Source organism: Thunnus maccoyii, chromosome 6 (genome assembly GCF_910596095.1).
Source record: "Thunnus maccoyii chromosome 6, fThuMac1.1, whole genome shotgun sequence".
Lineage (NCBI taxonomy): Eukaryota > Metazoa > Chordata > Actinopteri > Scombriformes > Scombridae > Thunnus > Thunnus maccoyii.
Window position 1 is genome coordinate 34,961,922 of NC_056538.1, and position 17,500 is coordinate 34,979,421.

At 39.4% G+C, this 17,500-nt stretch overlaps 2 protein-coding genes across 3 annotated transcripts in view; both read right to left on the bottom strand.

Annotated features, from left to right (window-relative positions):
• The window catches only part of ano7 (anoctamin 7), a 23,302-nt gene extending 20,441 nt beyond the window's left edge, over window positions 1-2,861 (bottom strand). Inside the window, exons 1-5 of the mRNA XM_042413192.1 lie at window positions 2,752-2,861; window positions 2,299-2,429; window positions 1,270-1,377; window positions 496-632; window positions 231-288 (exon numbers count right to left, since the gene is read on the bottom strand). Of these exons, the coding sequence (XP_042269126.1) occupies window positions 231-288; window positions 496-632; window positions 1,270-1,377; window positions 2,299-2,429; window positions 2,752-2,854 (537 nt within the window). The 5' untranslated portion in view covers window positions 2,855-2,861. The remainder of the gene's footprint in view (window positions 1-230; window positions 289-495; window positions 633-1,269; window positions 1,378-2,298; window positions 2,430-2,751) is intronic.
• Window positions 2,862-11,550: 8,689 nt separating this feature from the next.
• Window positions 11,551-17,500, bottom strand: part of ece2b (endothelin converting enzyme 2b) — a 61,668-nt gene continuing 55,718 nt past the window's right edge. For both annotated transcript variants that reach the window (XM_042413814.1, XM_042413813.1), the window contains 3 exons: window positions 16,879-17,069; window positions 16,693-16,788; window positions 11,551-14,923 (listed from right to left, as the gene is read on the bottom strand). In XM_042413814.1, the coding sequence (XP_042269748.1) occupies window positions 14,747-14,923; window positions 16,693-16,788; window positions 16,879-17,069 (464 nt within the window). In that variant the 3' untranslated portion in view covers window positions 11,551-14,746. The remainder of the gene's footprint in view (window positions 14,924-16,692; window positions 16,789-16,878; window positions 17,070-17,500) is intronic.

A 17,500-nucleotide genomic window follows, 5' to 3' on the forward strand; every position in this document is an offset into this window, starting at 1 on the left:
AGAGTTAAATCATTCAGTAGCTGTGCGGCTAAATATTATTTTGAATTTTATTTTTAAATTTCCTGCAGATCCTGAATCTGTCAGGCTGAACTTTGGGTAAAGATTTGCAACCAGATGATCAACAGTGAATATGTATTGTCAGACAGAGAGGAGGAAGATTTTTATAGAATGAAAGTTGATTAAAGAAACATAAAGACCAGCTGAGTGTTGAAGGGTTCATCTCAACTCACCACCTGGTGTCTCTGGGTTGTCTTGAAGAACTTCTCTGTGTCTTCGCTGCCCAGGAACCTGCAAAGATACAAACACAAAACTAATGAAACACCTGGAAACAAACTAATCACATATCTCTGTATTCAAACATTTAGTATTTTAGTTTTTTCAGATGTCAAACAGCCACCAACAAACGTTTTCAGCTGAACATAAAGGAGGACATCTTTAACAGTAAAGACACATCAGACAGACAGACAAGGATGAGGAGGACAGGTGTGTTTTGACCTCTGCAGCTTGTTGGTCCTGAACTGACAGGTGTAGTAGTCAGGTGGAGGGTTGGGGACATCCTGTATCAGAGGGTTGGGGAGGGACAGCTGCTGCAGCACCTGCTCAGACCAGTTAGGGTTTGGAGCGTTGACAACCTGCAGGACAAAGCGGATAGACTGAGGACACTCTGAGGACAGACTGAGGAAAGACTGAGGACACTCTGAGGACAGACTGAAGAAAGACTGAGGACACTCTGAAGACAGACTGAAGACAGACTGAAGACAGACTGAGGACACATTGAGGACACTCTGAAGAAAGACTGAGAACACAGAGGACACACAGAGAGCACTTTGAGGACAGACTGAAGACACTCTGAGGGCAGACTGAGGAAAGACTGAGGACACTCTGAGGACAGAGTGAAGAAAGACTGAGGACACTGAGGACAGACTGAAGACAGATTGAGGACACACTGAGGACACTCTGAGGACAGACTGAAGACAGATTGAGGACACTCTGAGGACACTCTGAAGAAAGACTGAGAACACAGAGGACACACAGAGAGCACTTTGAGGACAGACTGAGGACACTCTGAAGACACTCTGAGGACAGACTGAAGACACTCTGAGGGCAGACTGAGGAAAGACTGAGGACACTCTGAGGACAGACTGAAGACAGACTGAGGACACTCTGAGGACAGACTGAGGAAAGACTGAGAACACAGAGGACACACAGAGAGCACTTTGAGGACAGACTGAGGACACCTTGATGTCCTCTGCTGTCTCAGATCTGTACCTGCAGTGGGACTCTCAGGCTGATCTCCTCAGCGTAGTAACAGAGGACGCTCCACGGAGCATTGAGGAGGACAAAACAGATCCTCTTCCTCGGCTGGACAACCTCCCTCTGCAGGACAGAGGGACAGAAAGACAGAGGGATCTTTTCATTTCAACACTGTTCAGGGCGAATGGTACCAATAATTTCAGCCACATCTGTACATCGAAAAGAGAATAAAGCCTTTGAGATGCGTTGCTACAGGAGGATTCTAGGGGTGACATGGAAAATGCATCGCACAAACTACTCAGTGGAACAGGTGATATGAAATCTGGCAGGGGCTCACGAACCGCTGATTGAAACTGCTAGACATCAAAAGTTACAATGGTTTGGACACATAACAAGAAAAAATTGGTCCAGCAAATCCTATCATGCACAGCGCAGTTGATTGATGAAAAGGTGCAGGAAGGCCGAGGGGAGAATCAATGACATACAGAAAGAGACGGATGGGGAAAGCAGTGGTAGAGACTGGTGGCAGATCAGGATGAAACGGGTGGTGGTGTCATCAAAGTGCCCCTACAGCCCTGGGCTACAGGAATGACCCGACCCAATTCTGCCTTTATCCTCAAAATATTCAAACTTTTTTCTCAAAGTATTACAACTTTTCTTCTCAGTATTAGCCAAGCTTAGCATATTAATGGACACAAATATTACGACTTTTCTCCATTAAAAGCCAAAGTCATTTGAATCAGCAGTTAGCAGCTCCTGTCTGCAGTGTAACATGGACGTACAGACAACTATCACTGGATTACTGTGATACCTGATCCTCAGGCAGGTCCTGCAGCCTCTGTTTTCTCTTGTTTCTAAGTGGATTTATGGAGCTTTATTGGCGATGATGATTGCCTCGGGGAGTGTGAGTCACATGAGATCTACAAAGTCTAAATCAATCCTGCATGCTAATTCTGATCAATAAATGAATTGATTGCCGTCATGAGATAAACGTGTTCCTGCTGCAGAATGAATGATAAACAGACGACAAACTGTTTTGCTCACCTGCTCCTGCAGGAGTCCGGAGCGTCTCAGTCTGCTCAGAAACTCCTCCCTCCACTTCCTGTGGGTGGGGCTAACACCCGTGCTCTCCTCCTTCTGAGGGCTGTGAGGCTCCTCCCACACCAGCACAAAATCTGTCCAATAGGAACGCAGAGGTCAGAGTGTCACAGATATGATGTGCTCACTTTATCACCTGATGTTTTATGGTGATGGTTTTTTCTTCTTAACTATTACCTGAAGAAATAAAGTTAGTTACCATGACAACTTTGTTTCCTGATTCTTAACTGTCAAACTAATCAATAAAGAATAAAATGATCAGTAATAATGTGTCAGATCAGGTCTCTGCACCTGTTGAACCTGCTCAGGTGTGTCACAGGACAGAGGTCTGTTTGCTCAGGAAGCGTCTTCTCACCCTCTCGGCTAATATTGACTCAGCAGAGCGTTTATTTTACTCACCAACGCGAGTCGATCCGTCACTGAACACATTCCTGTCCTGAGGCTGAACAGGTGCATCCTGGGAAATAACATCAGAGTGACTCAGTACAAAATAACCAAACATTTTACCCGCAAGTTCACTTGTCAGAGCGACTGTGTTTCACATAATCACAAATCAACAGCTGAATCATCTCACGTATGTCCTGTTGAACAATCAGGTGACAGTAAAGAACACAGATATAAAGACAGAGACACCTCACTGCTGTATGTTGCAGCTATGCATCTGTGCTAATATCTCATCTCAACCTTTGAAAGACATGAAAATGTCCTTATGTAACTCCAAATGGAGTCATATTGGTGGGATTATTCACTTCAGACACTGATATGTTCAATGTGCGTGTAGTTTTTGAGGCCAGTGTTCCAATACACAGTGCATAGTCATAAACATAAAATAGTCAAACAGTTCCCTTTGCCACAACATGTGAGCAACAGATGCTTGTTTTGTATGTTTCTTCTGTTAGTACATGCTTGTAGTTGACCACCCCAACATGGCAACCACGCAGACACATCACTAGTGAATGTGGTTCTATGTTTTTATATCTATAGTAAAGAACACCTGGAGGTTTCTAAAGGAGTCTGTCCTCCCAGAATAACATCAGAATCTGTTGTCTCATCGTCCATCTTATATTTAAGACGGGAAGGTGAGATTATTACAGAGCGACAGATGTCTATCTATGTTTATACTCTCATATTTTATATTTCTGAGATGTTTCATGTGTGACTGAAGGGTTTTTATTTTGCTTGAGAGACAAACAGACATTTGAGACATTGAACCATCATATTAACATTTATAAACTGATGAACAGTGTGTCATTAATAATGAGAGATTACCATTTATAAAGAGTAAGACAGGAATCCCACAGGGTTCTGTCCTTGGCCCACTTCTCTTCAGTCTATCTATAAACGACTTACCAGAATTAAATCTAGCAGCAGGTTTCCAGGTGAAACACTTCGGCCTGATGTTAAAATTTTAGAATTGTGTTAAAATGGTGAACAAGATAGCAAAAGCAAACTTAGACACATTTAGACTCATTAGAAACCACATCATGCTGCAAAAAGATTGATGGACTATTAAAATTAAGTATTTAAGATCACAGCATCGTCATGTTCTTAAGAAAATAGTTAAATTAATAACTAATTATGATAAGTTTTTATGATTTTATGATATTTGCTAACCTTAAACTCATCTATAACAGCCTAAATAACAAGCTCCTCAGGTTCTCAGTAACCTGGTGGTACCTCAGGGTTTGGAAGTGTAAGGAGCCCTTTAGCACATCTTCACTGGGACAGATGGCTTTTTGTTTTACTGGTTGTGGAACTCTTTACCCACAAAACTCTCTATAGATTTCATAGAGTTTAATCAGCTCTCAACATTAAAAATACTCTCAGGAGATACTTTATATATAATTAATATATATCAGACTTAATGTTGTGTTAATGTTCATATTACTGTTATTGTGTACCATCCTAATATTTGGACAAACTGTATTCTGATGCTTTGGCAACATTTTTCTTTAAACCTTGATGCCAATAAAACGCTTTGAACTGAAATAAACTGAGTTGAACTGGTGTTTGTTGTTTGTGCTGCTTCGTATGTACTTTGTTGTTGAGTTTGGTGCTGTAATGTGTTCGTATGTATTGTTGAGTCTTGTGCAGTTTCATATGTATTTTTATTTATCTTCATCTTATATCTCTATATATTATATATCATATCTTATATCTTTATCTTATGTATTTTAAAAGCCCATCCAGGGCAGACATGCTATATACGTGTCCCTATACAGATAAACATTAAATAAAAATAAAATGAACTGAAGTAATAACTGCAGCCTGTTGTCAATCTGTGTTTTTATGATGACGTCATGATGACGTCATCACTGTAGACGAGACACTTCCTGCTGTTTAATGAGTCCATTGTTCTTAATGAGACTGAAGACAAATACTGGTGATGAGAGGAAGAACAGAACAAACGTCTTCTGTCCTCTAACGATCCGTCACTCATCAGCCACTCATAGTTAAACTCTGTCCCGCCTCAACACTCACTTCCTGTTTCCTGCTGCAGCCACATGAAAACAAAAACACCCAGTTTCCCTCCACTTCCAGTCTTTGTGCTAAGCTAGGCTAAACAGGTCCCAGGTCTGTATTGATCATTCTGAAAGTTAAACTCGGACTGAAACCTGCAGTACGCCACCACGCAGCGTAACAACGACATCATCTCCTGAAATTAATCAAATCCAGGTGAACGTGACGCGTTCCAATAAAAGTTTTAGTTCAGTCTGACTGACGCCTGTTCGTTGATTATATGAAGTTTGATTTATCCCACATGACTCAATCGCAACAAATATTCAGTTTTTAATCTGAACTTTCTCTTTTAAAGCAAGAAATTATGTTTCTGTTCTTCTAAACTGCAACAGCAAAAACATTTAGCAGAGAACATGAAACCATCTGAATTATGTTTTCTGTCCACATAATAGTGAAATGTAATTAAGAAAAATATTCACTGACAACACGTTTCATTATTAAACTGTGTTCAGGTCTGTGAGCTACACACATGTAGTTTCATTGATTTAAAAACAAACACTTCCTGTGAACAGATGCAGCATCTTCTCTCACACATCTGCAGCTCCGACACCTTAAATGTTTGTTTTGTGTTAAGTTTTCTTTTGACTTATGAATTAATAATAGTACATTTTATTTTATTTTAACAATACATCAAAGATGATGGACTAAACATTTGCTTTATTTGTACTTTATGTATCTTATTGTTTAAGTTTAGTCTTGTGTACTGAAGTTTTAACAAACATGCAGACGATAGTTTTACTGGTCAAACTGGCTGCTCTTGTGCTACTTGCACTGGTTTTGTTTAGTTTTTGTTATGTTCTCTCTGAGGAACTCAACGTGTTACTGACAAACAATAAGATTTACTAATTATTAATATTAGACAAAATGTCTAAATGTTTAAATGTTCATTGAACTCCATAGAAAGTTTAATGAAAACATCAGAGGCACCAAAACGCCTCCATGAGGAACTCCGTGTGTTATTGAAACTGATAACAGGAATGTTTATTAAATGTTTAGTCAACTCTGTATAAAGTTTACTTTACTAACTTCAGAGTGTTTTAATCTTTTCTAGTCTGATAAATGTCCGTATGTTCTTTTATATCTTTCCAATAATCAATCAGTGTCTCATTGATCAGAGCACACAGACAACGGTTACCATGTTAATGCTGCCATAGTTATTCTCAGGCTTGGTTTCCATGGCAATGAGTGTGGCACTGTCCTCCCTCTGCTCCCCTCTCCTCTTCATCTTCCCTCAGCTCCTCCTCCTCCTCCTGTACTGTACATGGACACAGAGATAGATACTGTATATATATATATATGTATACATGTATCCCTTCATAATGACCTTACAATGGAAGTGATGGAGGACAAAATCCACAGTCTGAAGCTAATATGAAGCTTCAGCGTCCAAATGAGTCAAATCCAGTAGATATCTTTCAACGTTACAGTCTTTTTAGTGCCAAAGTCCCTCTTTTTGTTACTATACTTCCACCTGCAGCTCAACAGGGAAACACTGTCCGAGGAAACACAAAGAGGGAATTTGATGCTAAAAAGACTGTAAATGTGTCAGATATCCACTTGATATGACTAACTCAGACTGATGAAGCTGAATAGAAGCTTCACACAGACTTTAAATGACTGTGTGGACACACTGTGGATTTTATCCTCCATCACTTCCATTAAAAGCACTTTTAAAGGATCTTTTAATATCCAGTATGAACAGGAGGAATGATTACAGACACCTGGCTGCTGGTTTAACACACTGGGAACACTGGGAACACTGGGAACTCGTCCTTTAAGTGTTCAGATTAAACATATCAGAAAAATGTTCACTGTTGATGTTTTTAAACATTTGAAACACGATGACACTCTGATTCAGACTTTACTTTGTTTAGAAACTAAAGATGAAACTTAAACTCACTTCAGTTCAGAACAAACACAACAAATCATCTCGTCAGAGGAATCGAGTCACTCCGGGCAAATTATAAAGGAAACAGAAAGTTTTATGAAAGTGTAGTTTTAGATTTATACAACTTCATCAGCTGCTGTTGAAGAGTTAATGACTAAAAACTGACAAAGATCCAAATTAAATGATCATTTATCAATTGAAATGTAATTTAAAACTTAGAAAGTCAAACATTTTTCAGCTGTGTAGTCACTAAAAGATCACGTATTATACACTGATCATGCTCATATATAAATAATTGACCACCAATAGAACGTAATAGCAATATTTAATGATGTCATCATCAATAAATGGTCAAACCTTTAAAATAAAGATTTCAAACTGAACGTTTGTGTTTCATTATTGAATAATCAATAGATTGATATGATCTACCTGTCAGTCAGTGATTTGTCGATCAGTCTTCTGTCCTGCACATGCTCATGTTGTTGAACTTGTTCCTGCTGCAGGACTCAGGCTGTCCAACCCTCAGGTGAGTCTTCAGGTGAGTGTCCAGCTCAGAGGTGAGCAGCTGTCTGTCTCTCCGTGTGTGTTCAGGCTCCAGCTACAGACTGACTGCTGTAAGCCCCGCCTACCTGTTAGCCCCACCCCCGCCTCAGTGTCTCCACTGTGCTAAAAACAAACGCCCCCCCTACGTCTCGTTCCTGTCAGGTGACACTTCCTCAGAAACATTTTATAGGACTTCACTTGTAGAGTCTGTCTGATATGAAGCACTTTGTACGTAAGAAATGTACAAATAAACTGTATTATTATTATTATCAGTAGACAAAGAGCTCCAGCTGCTGATAAAGACTTTATAAACCTTTCAGTGTGCAATAATTAACACAAATATACGGATGATTTACCTGCAGCTGAGCCTGTTTCTAAGATAAGACTTTATTGTCCCTGAGGGGAAGTTTGTCTGTGTGCATACAGCTGCATGTAGAAAAATACACAGTCAGGTACATAATCTCCATATGTGCAGATACATACACAAGACACTGTTGTACACTTGGTCAGTGGTGGGAGAAGTACTCAGATCCTTTACTGCAGTAAAAGTACCAATAAAGCAAAGTACAAATACTCCGTTACAAGTAAAAGTCCAACAGTAAAAGTACATAAGTATTATGAGCTTGATGTAGTTAAAGTATTGCAGTAAAAGTACATAAGTATTATGAGCTTGATGTAGTTAAAGTATTGCAGTAAAAGTACATAAGTATTATGAGCTTGATGTAGTTAAAGTATTGCAGTAAAAGTAGTGGTTTGGTCCCTCTGACTGATATATTATTATATATGACATCATTAGATTATTAATAGTGAAGCATCAGTGTTAGAGCAGCATGTTACTGTTGTAGCTGCTGGAGGTGGAGCTAGTTTACACTACTTTATATACAGTTAGCTAGTTTAGTCCAGTGGTTCCCAACCTAGGGGTCGGGCCCCTCCAAAGGGTCAGCAGATAAATCTGAGGGGTGGTGAGATGATTAATGGGAGAGGAAAGAAGAAAAAACAAAGTTCTGATACACAAATCTTTTTTCAGTTTTTGGACTTTTTCTCTAATCTTTGATTTTTGCTGAAATATTGAAGTACAAAGTAAAACTAAGTGGAAATACTCAAGTAAAGTATAAGTACCTAAGAATTGTACTGAAGTACAGTACTTGAGTAAATGTACTTAGTTACTTTCCACCACTGCACCTGGTACATGGAGTTTATCCTTGTGGCCGAGCTTATTTAAATCCACAAATTAGATACCAGGTCAAAAAAAACAAGTTGCGTAGTACTGCACTCACTATCAGTCAGTATTGCACTGGGAATACAATACAGTTATATGATTTCTATCTTTTAAAGCCCATTATTATCTGTGTGTGTGTACTTTTACAAGTAAAGTCATGTTTATTTTAAAACAAGACTTTTTTGGTGATGTGCACTTTAAATAAACTGAGGCTGAAGTTGAAGTTGAATACATCCTAGTCCATAAAACTACAACAATGGATTAAGATTAAAAAGTCACAGCGGTTTGTTGTTCAGCAGGGTTATGAGGGCTGAGACGGTTGGTTCTGCATTATTGGCTCTGTAACGTTTGCCAGAGAGTAACAATTCATACTCAGAGTATAAAACATCTGATTAGGATCATTGCTGTTTTCACCATGTTGTCGGCTCCAGATTGTAACTGGATGGTCTGTCCAAACCCCCCAATCATCAAGTCCACAAGAGGCCTCAAGCATTAACTTAGAAAATCACCCACAATCCACAGCAATATGGAAGTGACGACGGAAAAGGAAACAATAATAACAATTATTATTATCAAGCAGCGTTGGTCGGGACCTCGACTCTGGCCCGTCGGGATCAGATCATTTTGCTTTTTAAAAATGAGGGATATTTCTTACAAGTGCAATGTGCTTTTATTTTGAAAGTTTGATTGGCATGTGTATTGTCAGGTGTGTAGAGACAATAAGTAACTGCAGCTGAATACAGAAAAATACTCATATATTTGAATGGAGAGTGTGAGCAAACCCACACCTTTTTGAACATTTACTGCTTCCATATGGTTTTAGATACAAACTTCATTTGAACTTTAAATGAGTCACGAGACTTTGACCTACAAATCGTGAATTTACATATGTTTTCTATCTTTTACTCTTTTTGAGATATTAGAGTGTGAGTTTTAAAGTCTTTTCTTGCTCCTCCTGTGATTTTATAATGAGTGTGTATTGCGGAATGTTTCACAGCACTGAGGGAGTGACATCACCAGGAGCAGTTGGAGAGGAGGATTTTAGAGAACGCTTCTTGTGAAATATCCTCATAAATCCCATGACTTTGGCCAAATCTAACATTAAAAATCATATTTTAGTAGGAAATTTCGTGGCAAATCCATTGATACAGGTTTGAAAGTGGTCAGACTTATAGTTTAGACGTCAGAAGCCTCTGTTTGACACAAAGTTCATGCCCATAGATTGTCTCCCCACTGGTTTACATTATAAGGTGTGATGTGGCACTGCAACTTTCAGGGCTTATAAAATCCAAACTGTTTGAGAGATTACATGTTATTAAGTTTTTAACAACTTTTTTTTTTAAAGCTTGAAGTCTAAACCATTAACGCCCTCAGAGGAGATGGTGTTTGTTCAGGTGCCAAAATTGGGGCAAAGTCTTATTTTGAAAGGCTAATTGCAGACTTCCTGTTGGATTAGGTCAGGGGTGTCAGCATTCCAGAACAGCCGATTAGTTTGTTCAATCAACTCTGATTCTAGGAGTCACCATGACAACAGGTAAATAAAAGGCAGAGCCTCCATTTTACTCCAGTGGACATAGAGACATTAATGCATGTGTATGCAGACGATGCACATTTATCTTTAACAAATAGAGTCTGAGGCAGAGCGGGAAAAGTGTCAATAAAGTTTTATTCAGTGTCGTCCATTAATTCATCATTTATCAGAGTCATATTTCCTTAATGATGATAAAGTGGAATCTGACTGTGTATCAGGCTGCAGCTACATTTTAAATAGTTCAGCTTTAATCTGACGAGCAAAACACAGGAAGCAGCAACTGAAGATGAAAAATATAGTAAAAGATTTAAAACATAAATAGATCAAAGACACAGAGACGTGACTGTAGCTCACAGTCTGATCAATAATAATGTGTTTGATGATCTGCATCGAGTTTAAAATACAGCAGATTTTAAATGTTCAGACGTCTGTTTGTATCTCAGCTCAACATCATTCAGTGATGCTGCTCACTCAGAAATATTAACATATAATCTACAATATTATAGGAACGATGATCCATCAGTGGACCAATCACACCATGACTGATAGAGATCATTATTCATTGATCCTACATGTCTGAAGCTTCAAGTTGCCATGGTAACTGACCCAGAGTTTAAGTTACCATGGTAACTGACCAGAGTTTAAGTTACCATGGTAACTGACCAGAGTTTAAGTTACCATGGTAACTGACCAGAGTTTAAGTTACCATGGTAACTGACCAGAGTTTAAGTTGCCATGGTAACTGACCAGAGTTTAAGTTAGCTCTCTTTCTGGAACTGAAAACAGAGTTTTTACTGAAGTTGTTTTCTTGAACACAGTCAGGTGAAGTCAGCCAGCGAGCTGTGGACGGGAACCTGCTGGGACCTTAAAAAGGAACAAAACCATTTGAAAATAATAATTTAAAAAAAGTATAGATTTGATCTTCTTATCTTTGTTTTTGTTTTTTTTTACACATCATTGAAAGACAATTCTTAATGAATCTTCCATTAATGAATCTCAGCAGCTGTGATGTGTTACAGTTAATGTGAACCCACTAATATTATCATATCATTATAATATCATCTGATTACCTTTAACAGGCTGTCATCACCACGGTAACCAGATACATCACCATGGTAACCAGATATATCAATCAATCAATCAATTTATATATATATATATATATATATATATATATATATATATATATATATATATATATATATAGCGCCAAATCACAACAAAAAGTCATCTCAGGGCACTTTTCACATAGAACAGGTCTAGACCGAACTCTTTAATTTATTTAAATATCACCATGGCATCCACATATATCACCATGGTAACCAGATATATCACCATGGCATCCACATATATCACCATGGCATCCGGATATATCACCATGGTAACCAGATATATCATCATGGCATCCGGATATATCACCATGGCATCCAGATATATCACCATGGCAACCACATATATCACCATGGCATCCACATATATCACCGTGGCATCCACATATATCACCATGGTAACCAGATATACCACTATGGTAACCAACGGCTGGTTAACTTGAGACCCGACCACTGACCAATCAGATCACTGGAAAGATAGACATCATGTCCACAGTTTACAACATATTTATTGTAAATACAATAATAAAGATCAATAGATACATTTATTGATCAGTAGAATCACAGTTTAACTTGTGTAGTTTGACTGGAGACACATTTCGAATGCACGACTGTTATTTGAAGTGAAGTAGATGACAGGTGTATATTATGGGATGTTAAATGTTTCATATTCAGTCTGATAAAAACTTCCTCTCACTCTGACATCACTGATGTCTGTAACGCTGCTCTCTGATTGGACCAGCGTGCACACACACACACACACACACACACACACACGCGCGCACACACACACACAGGTGAACAGTACAGCAGCTCCACCTGCTGTCAGAATCAGGCAGCTGCACTGTGACAGTGGAGGATTGTGGGTAATCCTCAGAGGAAACATGTCTGTTTTTTTAACTGAAATGTTATTAAAACCTTATGAACTTCATGTATTTAATATAATCATTAACAACCATCGACGCCCCACGCTCATTTAGTGCACATATATATTTTATATATTTTATATACATATAAACTATATATTATGTAATTTGTATATTTTAAATATTTTAAAGACGTCTGAGAAAAGAACCGTGTCAAAATAAATGTCTTTGTTCTGTCTTCTTGTCGAACGAACACAACAAGCAGCTGATGGGTCTGATTTTTAAGTTGCTTGTTTTTTGCTCTGAAATCAGGTGTGTTTTGGTTACCATGACAACACTAGCATGGTGGTTAGTGTTACTGTTACAGAGAGGATAAAAGTGCTGCGTCTCATCTCTTCAGACACATTGTGGACGACGTTTCCAGTTGATTTAAATTGGTTTGCAATATTGCTTATTGACTTGAAGTATTGTCAACCCCCCCGACTACACCCTGCGCCGTTGTTACTGTGCTGTTTATAAAGCTGAGAAGATAAAACATAATTCATATGTAAAGTGGTTTAAAGTGACATCCATTAATTTATCAATCATTAGTGATTTAATATTATTACATTATTATAATAATCATATAGATAATGTATTTTTATCTGAAGGTTTGAGTTTTTTAAGGGGTAAAACTTCTTTAAATGTCAACAAATGATGTAAAAACCCTCCAAACTATAAAAGGACCTTATGTTTTCAGTGAAGGTGAAATGTGATGCTTTAATGCGGTGATTTAATTTTTTTGAACCTCATGGAGATAATCCTTTTAAAAAACCCTTAATATAATGTCTTACATTAATTAACCTCAAATTTGGGTTAATGAACGTTTCATTTGTAGTTTAACTGAAAAATTAAGATCCTTTCACAGGACAAATTAAAACTTACCTATAATAGTAATTTATACATTTTAATATCTTTCTACCCCTTAATAATCCCTTAATCCATACAGATATTCAATTAAAAACCCCATGATGTATTAAAATATGAATGTGAAGATGCATTTTTTAGAGCCCTAATTTAAACTAAAATCATTTAAACTTAATAAATTAAGGGGAAATTTCCCTTTTTGAGGAGTTTTTCTGATTGATGGATAAATGAAGGGATCTGGGGTTTGTTGTTTGTTAAGGATCATGCGTCACAGACATCAGACAATAATTAGTTATCGTTAGGTATCTGATACTAAACTGATTCATCAGACCGAGAAAGGTCTCTCCCATTAGAGTCAGTACAGACGTCTGACCAGCGGGGGCGACGCTGAGCAGCTGAACAACAGTGCAGTCAGAGAGGAAGAAGATCTGCCAGTTTACAGAAGGTCATTTTAATAAAACAGTTTGAACTTTGAGAACAGGAAGAAGCAGAACATTACACTGAGAACAGGGACATCAGAGTTCTTGTTCAGACTTTAAACTGAACTGATGATGTTTCATAAGAACACGAGAACAGACAAGAGCTCAGACTGAGAAACACGTCATGTTTGTATTGTCTTTAATGGCGGAGACCTTCTTCTGTCAGACTCTCTGAGAAGATTTCCTACATCAGGTGAGTTTGTATGTCTAACTTTGCTCCTGAAAATAAAACGCTGAGTCGCTGAATGATGACGGTCTGTCCTGGATCAGGACTAGAGCAGGTCTCGTTAGCCCTGAGCTAATGCTAACTGTAATGTTTTGTTGTGACGGTGACACTACAGGAAAGATCAGGACTGTACGCCTGATGGCCAATCAAGTCCAACTGTGGACCTCACACCTGGGGACATCAGGTGTGTGAGCCAATGGGAAGAGAGTATGACCCCCAGAAGCCCGGTGTGTCACTTCCATTAGCATTTGATTTTCTTCTTTTTTTATTGAACTCTCTGATCCAGACTGTAGTGTTAATATGTTGTCTGGTAAAAAACTAGATTGTAGTGTGTTCAGTGTAAAATAAATACTCTGCTAAATTACCTAAAAAATACAACCTTGGTAAAGATGGGGGACAGGAAATGACCTCACTTCTGGGGACTAAAGGATGTGACCTCACTCTCCACAGTTGGACCCTCTGAGGCCAACACACACACACACACACACACACACACACACACACACACACACACACACACACACCGCCATGAATAATGATGTAACAGTTCACTTTCGTATGAGGTCATCACAGTGATGTCATCAGAGAGACAGAGTTACAGCTCTTTCATACAATGGACAACACACACACGCACACAAAAACCATTAATAATAATCAATAAGGTTGATAAAACAGAAATGCTGATCAGCAACATCGTTCCATGTGGCTTCATCTTCATCAGTCCATCACGTTTCTGTGTGAAGTCCACTGAGTCCGTCTAGTTTCCAGACAGGAAGTCAGTCTGATCGTCTCTAATTAACATATTTATATTGAAACTGAATATTACACCTGACCCGCCCTAATTAACACCTTCTAATAACCTCTTAATAAGCTTCTAGTAACCACTGAATAACCTCCACCTGTCCATCATCAGACCTGACTCCTAATTAAGACACTAACAAGCCTCACCTGGTAATTAAAGGATAACCTGTTAATTAAGACACTCACCGGTCAATTAAACTAAATGTGTTTTGTTAAATGACGGGCGTGTTTCCTGATGAACACCCTCGACCTCTTAATGACCAGACGGACTAATTAACCCCTCTGACGCTGACGTATCGGGCCTTTCTACCAGACCTCGCAGCGCCTCCCGGTGTTCATGGGCGACCCTGCAGGACAGTTGAAGTGGCGGCTGAAGTCCGGAGAGTTGGCGAGTGTGCCGATGACGCGGTAGCGCGGGGGGCTGTGGGGGTCAGTCAGCAGGCCTTCATGAGCGCTCTCTGGTGTTCGAACTGAGCACCACACCTGAAAAACAGAGTTTTCATTTTATTTAAAGTCAAAGTCAAACACATGTTGCTGTTTACCAGCAGACAGATGGAGTCAGTGGTTCTTCTCCTGTAGTACAAATATTTGACAACCATCTCCAATGATAAACTTTCCTTTTATGCTGACACTAATTTAATTTACAAAAAGTTTCTTCAGGATGTTCAGACATTTTTAGTGCTGACTAGTTCCTTTTGAAAGCATTCTACGCCTCCTGGTTGCAGGAGGAAGTAGATGAACCTCCTGAAGTGAAGCAGCTCACTGTTAAACACTGTGATGTTTGTAAAGGATTTCACTTCATCCAGCAGATCCTGCAGCAGCAGCTCTATGTTAAAATATAAAATAAAGGTTCTAATCTACAAACTTGTTCCAGGTTGAACTTTTTATCAGCTGCTCCAACAACAAACTGACACCACGATCCTCCATCAGATCTGACTTTCAGAAATCTCCATCACATTATGAAAAACCCACTTCTTCAGCGCTTGTGTGTATGTATTTAAATTTAGACCAGTCAGGTTGGTGTGGGCTGGTTTGCTCTGTACTCTTATGATTCAACAAGCCATTTAGATTTGATGCTCCTTCTTATGTCACTTGAGACTCCGTGGTGAGTCTCTATCCACTAAACTTCCAGAGGTCCACCATGTTTTTCTCACAAGTGCTGGCTGGGACTGGCCAAACTAAGCTAAACTAAGCAAAGCTTAACTAAGGGTGAAAAATGTACATGTATGTCGGGGCTGGACCGGGGACAGAGCTGCTGCTGAGAGTTCTGCGTCGCTGCTGCTGTCTCATCTTCTGGAGGAATAAACACCTGATTCTGCTCTGATCCGGAGCAGTTTACCCGCGGGAGGAGTTCAGTTTTTAAACTTTTGGGATTAAGTGATTTTATCTTCAATCTTGCCTCTCAGCCTAGCCGGAGCCAACACTTGGGTCACACTCCACCTCCGCTGCCATCATCAACATCTTCAACGTCGGTGTGTTTATACGTAGATATCTGTGTATAAACAGTAACGTCACTGCTGTATTTATGCCTTCAGATGAGGTTATTTTGAGTGTGTATGGAGCTGACCTCCATTCAGAAAACAAGCATTTTAAAAGTTGTTTGCTTGTCATCGTGCGGACAGACCTGACAAAGAATTCAGGCTTTTTACAAATTGACATCATGATGTAGTTATTTCAGCATCCGTTCGATCTGTTTATTGCAATTAAATCACAGCAAAATCTAAGTTTATTTACACTCAAACCAGCTGTTCTGAGCCGGCTGTTTAGACAGATGAGACGGCTGCAGTGATGCTGGATCCTTGAGGTGCATTTTATTAAGACGTCAGGCAGCTGTGTGACCTCTTTAAACCTTCATGTTTCACTCTGAGCGGCGTTCCGACCAGGAGCCGCTAAACACGGAACGATCTGCCAACACTATTCAAACTGCCCTGCTTCTACTCAACTGGACTTCACTCTACTCTAATCTACAGTACTCTACTCACCTCACCTCAACTTGATTCTACTCCACCTGCCTTGCCTCAACTTGACTCTACTTATTTGGTCTACTTGACTCTACTTGACTCTACTCTACAGTACTCTACTCACCTCACCTCTCCTCTAATTTACTCTCCTCGCCTCTACTGGACTTGAAAGCCACATTGTTATTTGATGTCACAGTTTTGTCAGCATAAAGCAGACTCCACATCAGCAACAGGAACAGGAAATGGTCCCAGTATGGATCCTTGTGGGATGCCGTTTGACTCAGAAGGTACCTGAGCAAATCCCACGAAGAAGAGCTGGTCATTGGTCAGGTTGACAGCAGGAAGTCTCTTCTCCTCTCCGTTCTTCTGGACCCACGACCGATATGCCTGAAGAAGAAGACGTCATGAGACACAAAGGTACAATGTGGTTTCACAAGGTCTCAGTTCTGTTCTGGTTCTGGTTTAGGGCACACTCACATGGTACGCGGCCTTCAGGCCTCCATTGTCGGCGATGTTTTCTCCGAGGGTCTGCTTCCCGTTGACGTGTTCTGTGTTGACGGTGTAGCGGCTGTACTGCTCCATCATGCACTCTGTCCTCTGACGAAACGCCTCCACAGACGAGTTCTGCCACCACGGCCGCAGGTTCCCGTCCTTATCGTACTCCCGGCCTGAGCACAGCAAGGACGCGGTCAGCTGACACACACTATAACTCACTCCTCTACAGGCTTATATGCACTGATCACATGACTTAACGTTAGTTTGACTAAACTGCTGCTAACTAATGATTATTGATTCAGTCAGGACCAGCAGCATCAATGTTTTTATTTTACAGGTCCCGTTATTTTATACTCCTTCCCTGGACACTTTCTGAGTAATTTGCAGGTTTTTAATGGATAATTTTTATAATATTTTACAGAGAGGGTGGTGCAATTTGGTACAAATTATAAGAAAAAACTGAAAAAAGTGTTACGTTGGTTTAGTTTTTAAGTGCCTACTCATTATGTTTACATTTGTACGCAGATGTTAACGGACTCTTGACAATTATTTAGCAGAAAATAATTTGTGTAGTTTTGTGTCTGAAAGTACACATTAGAATATT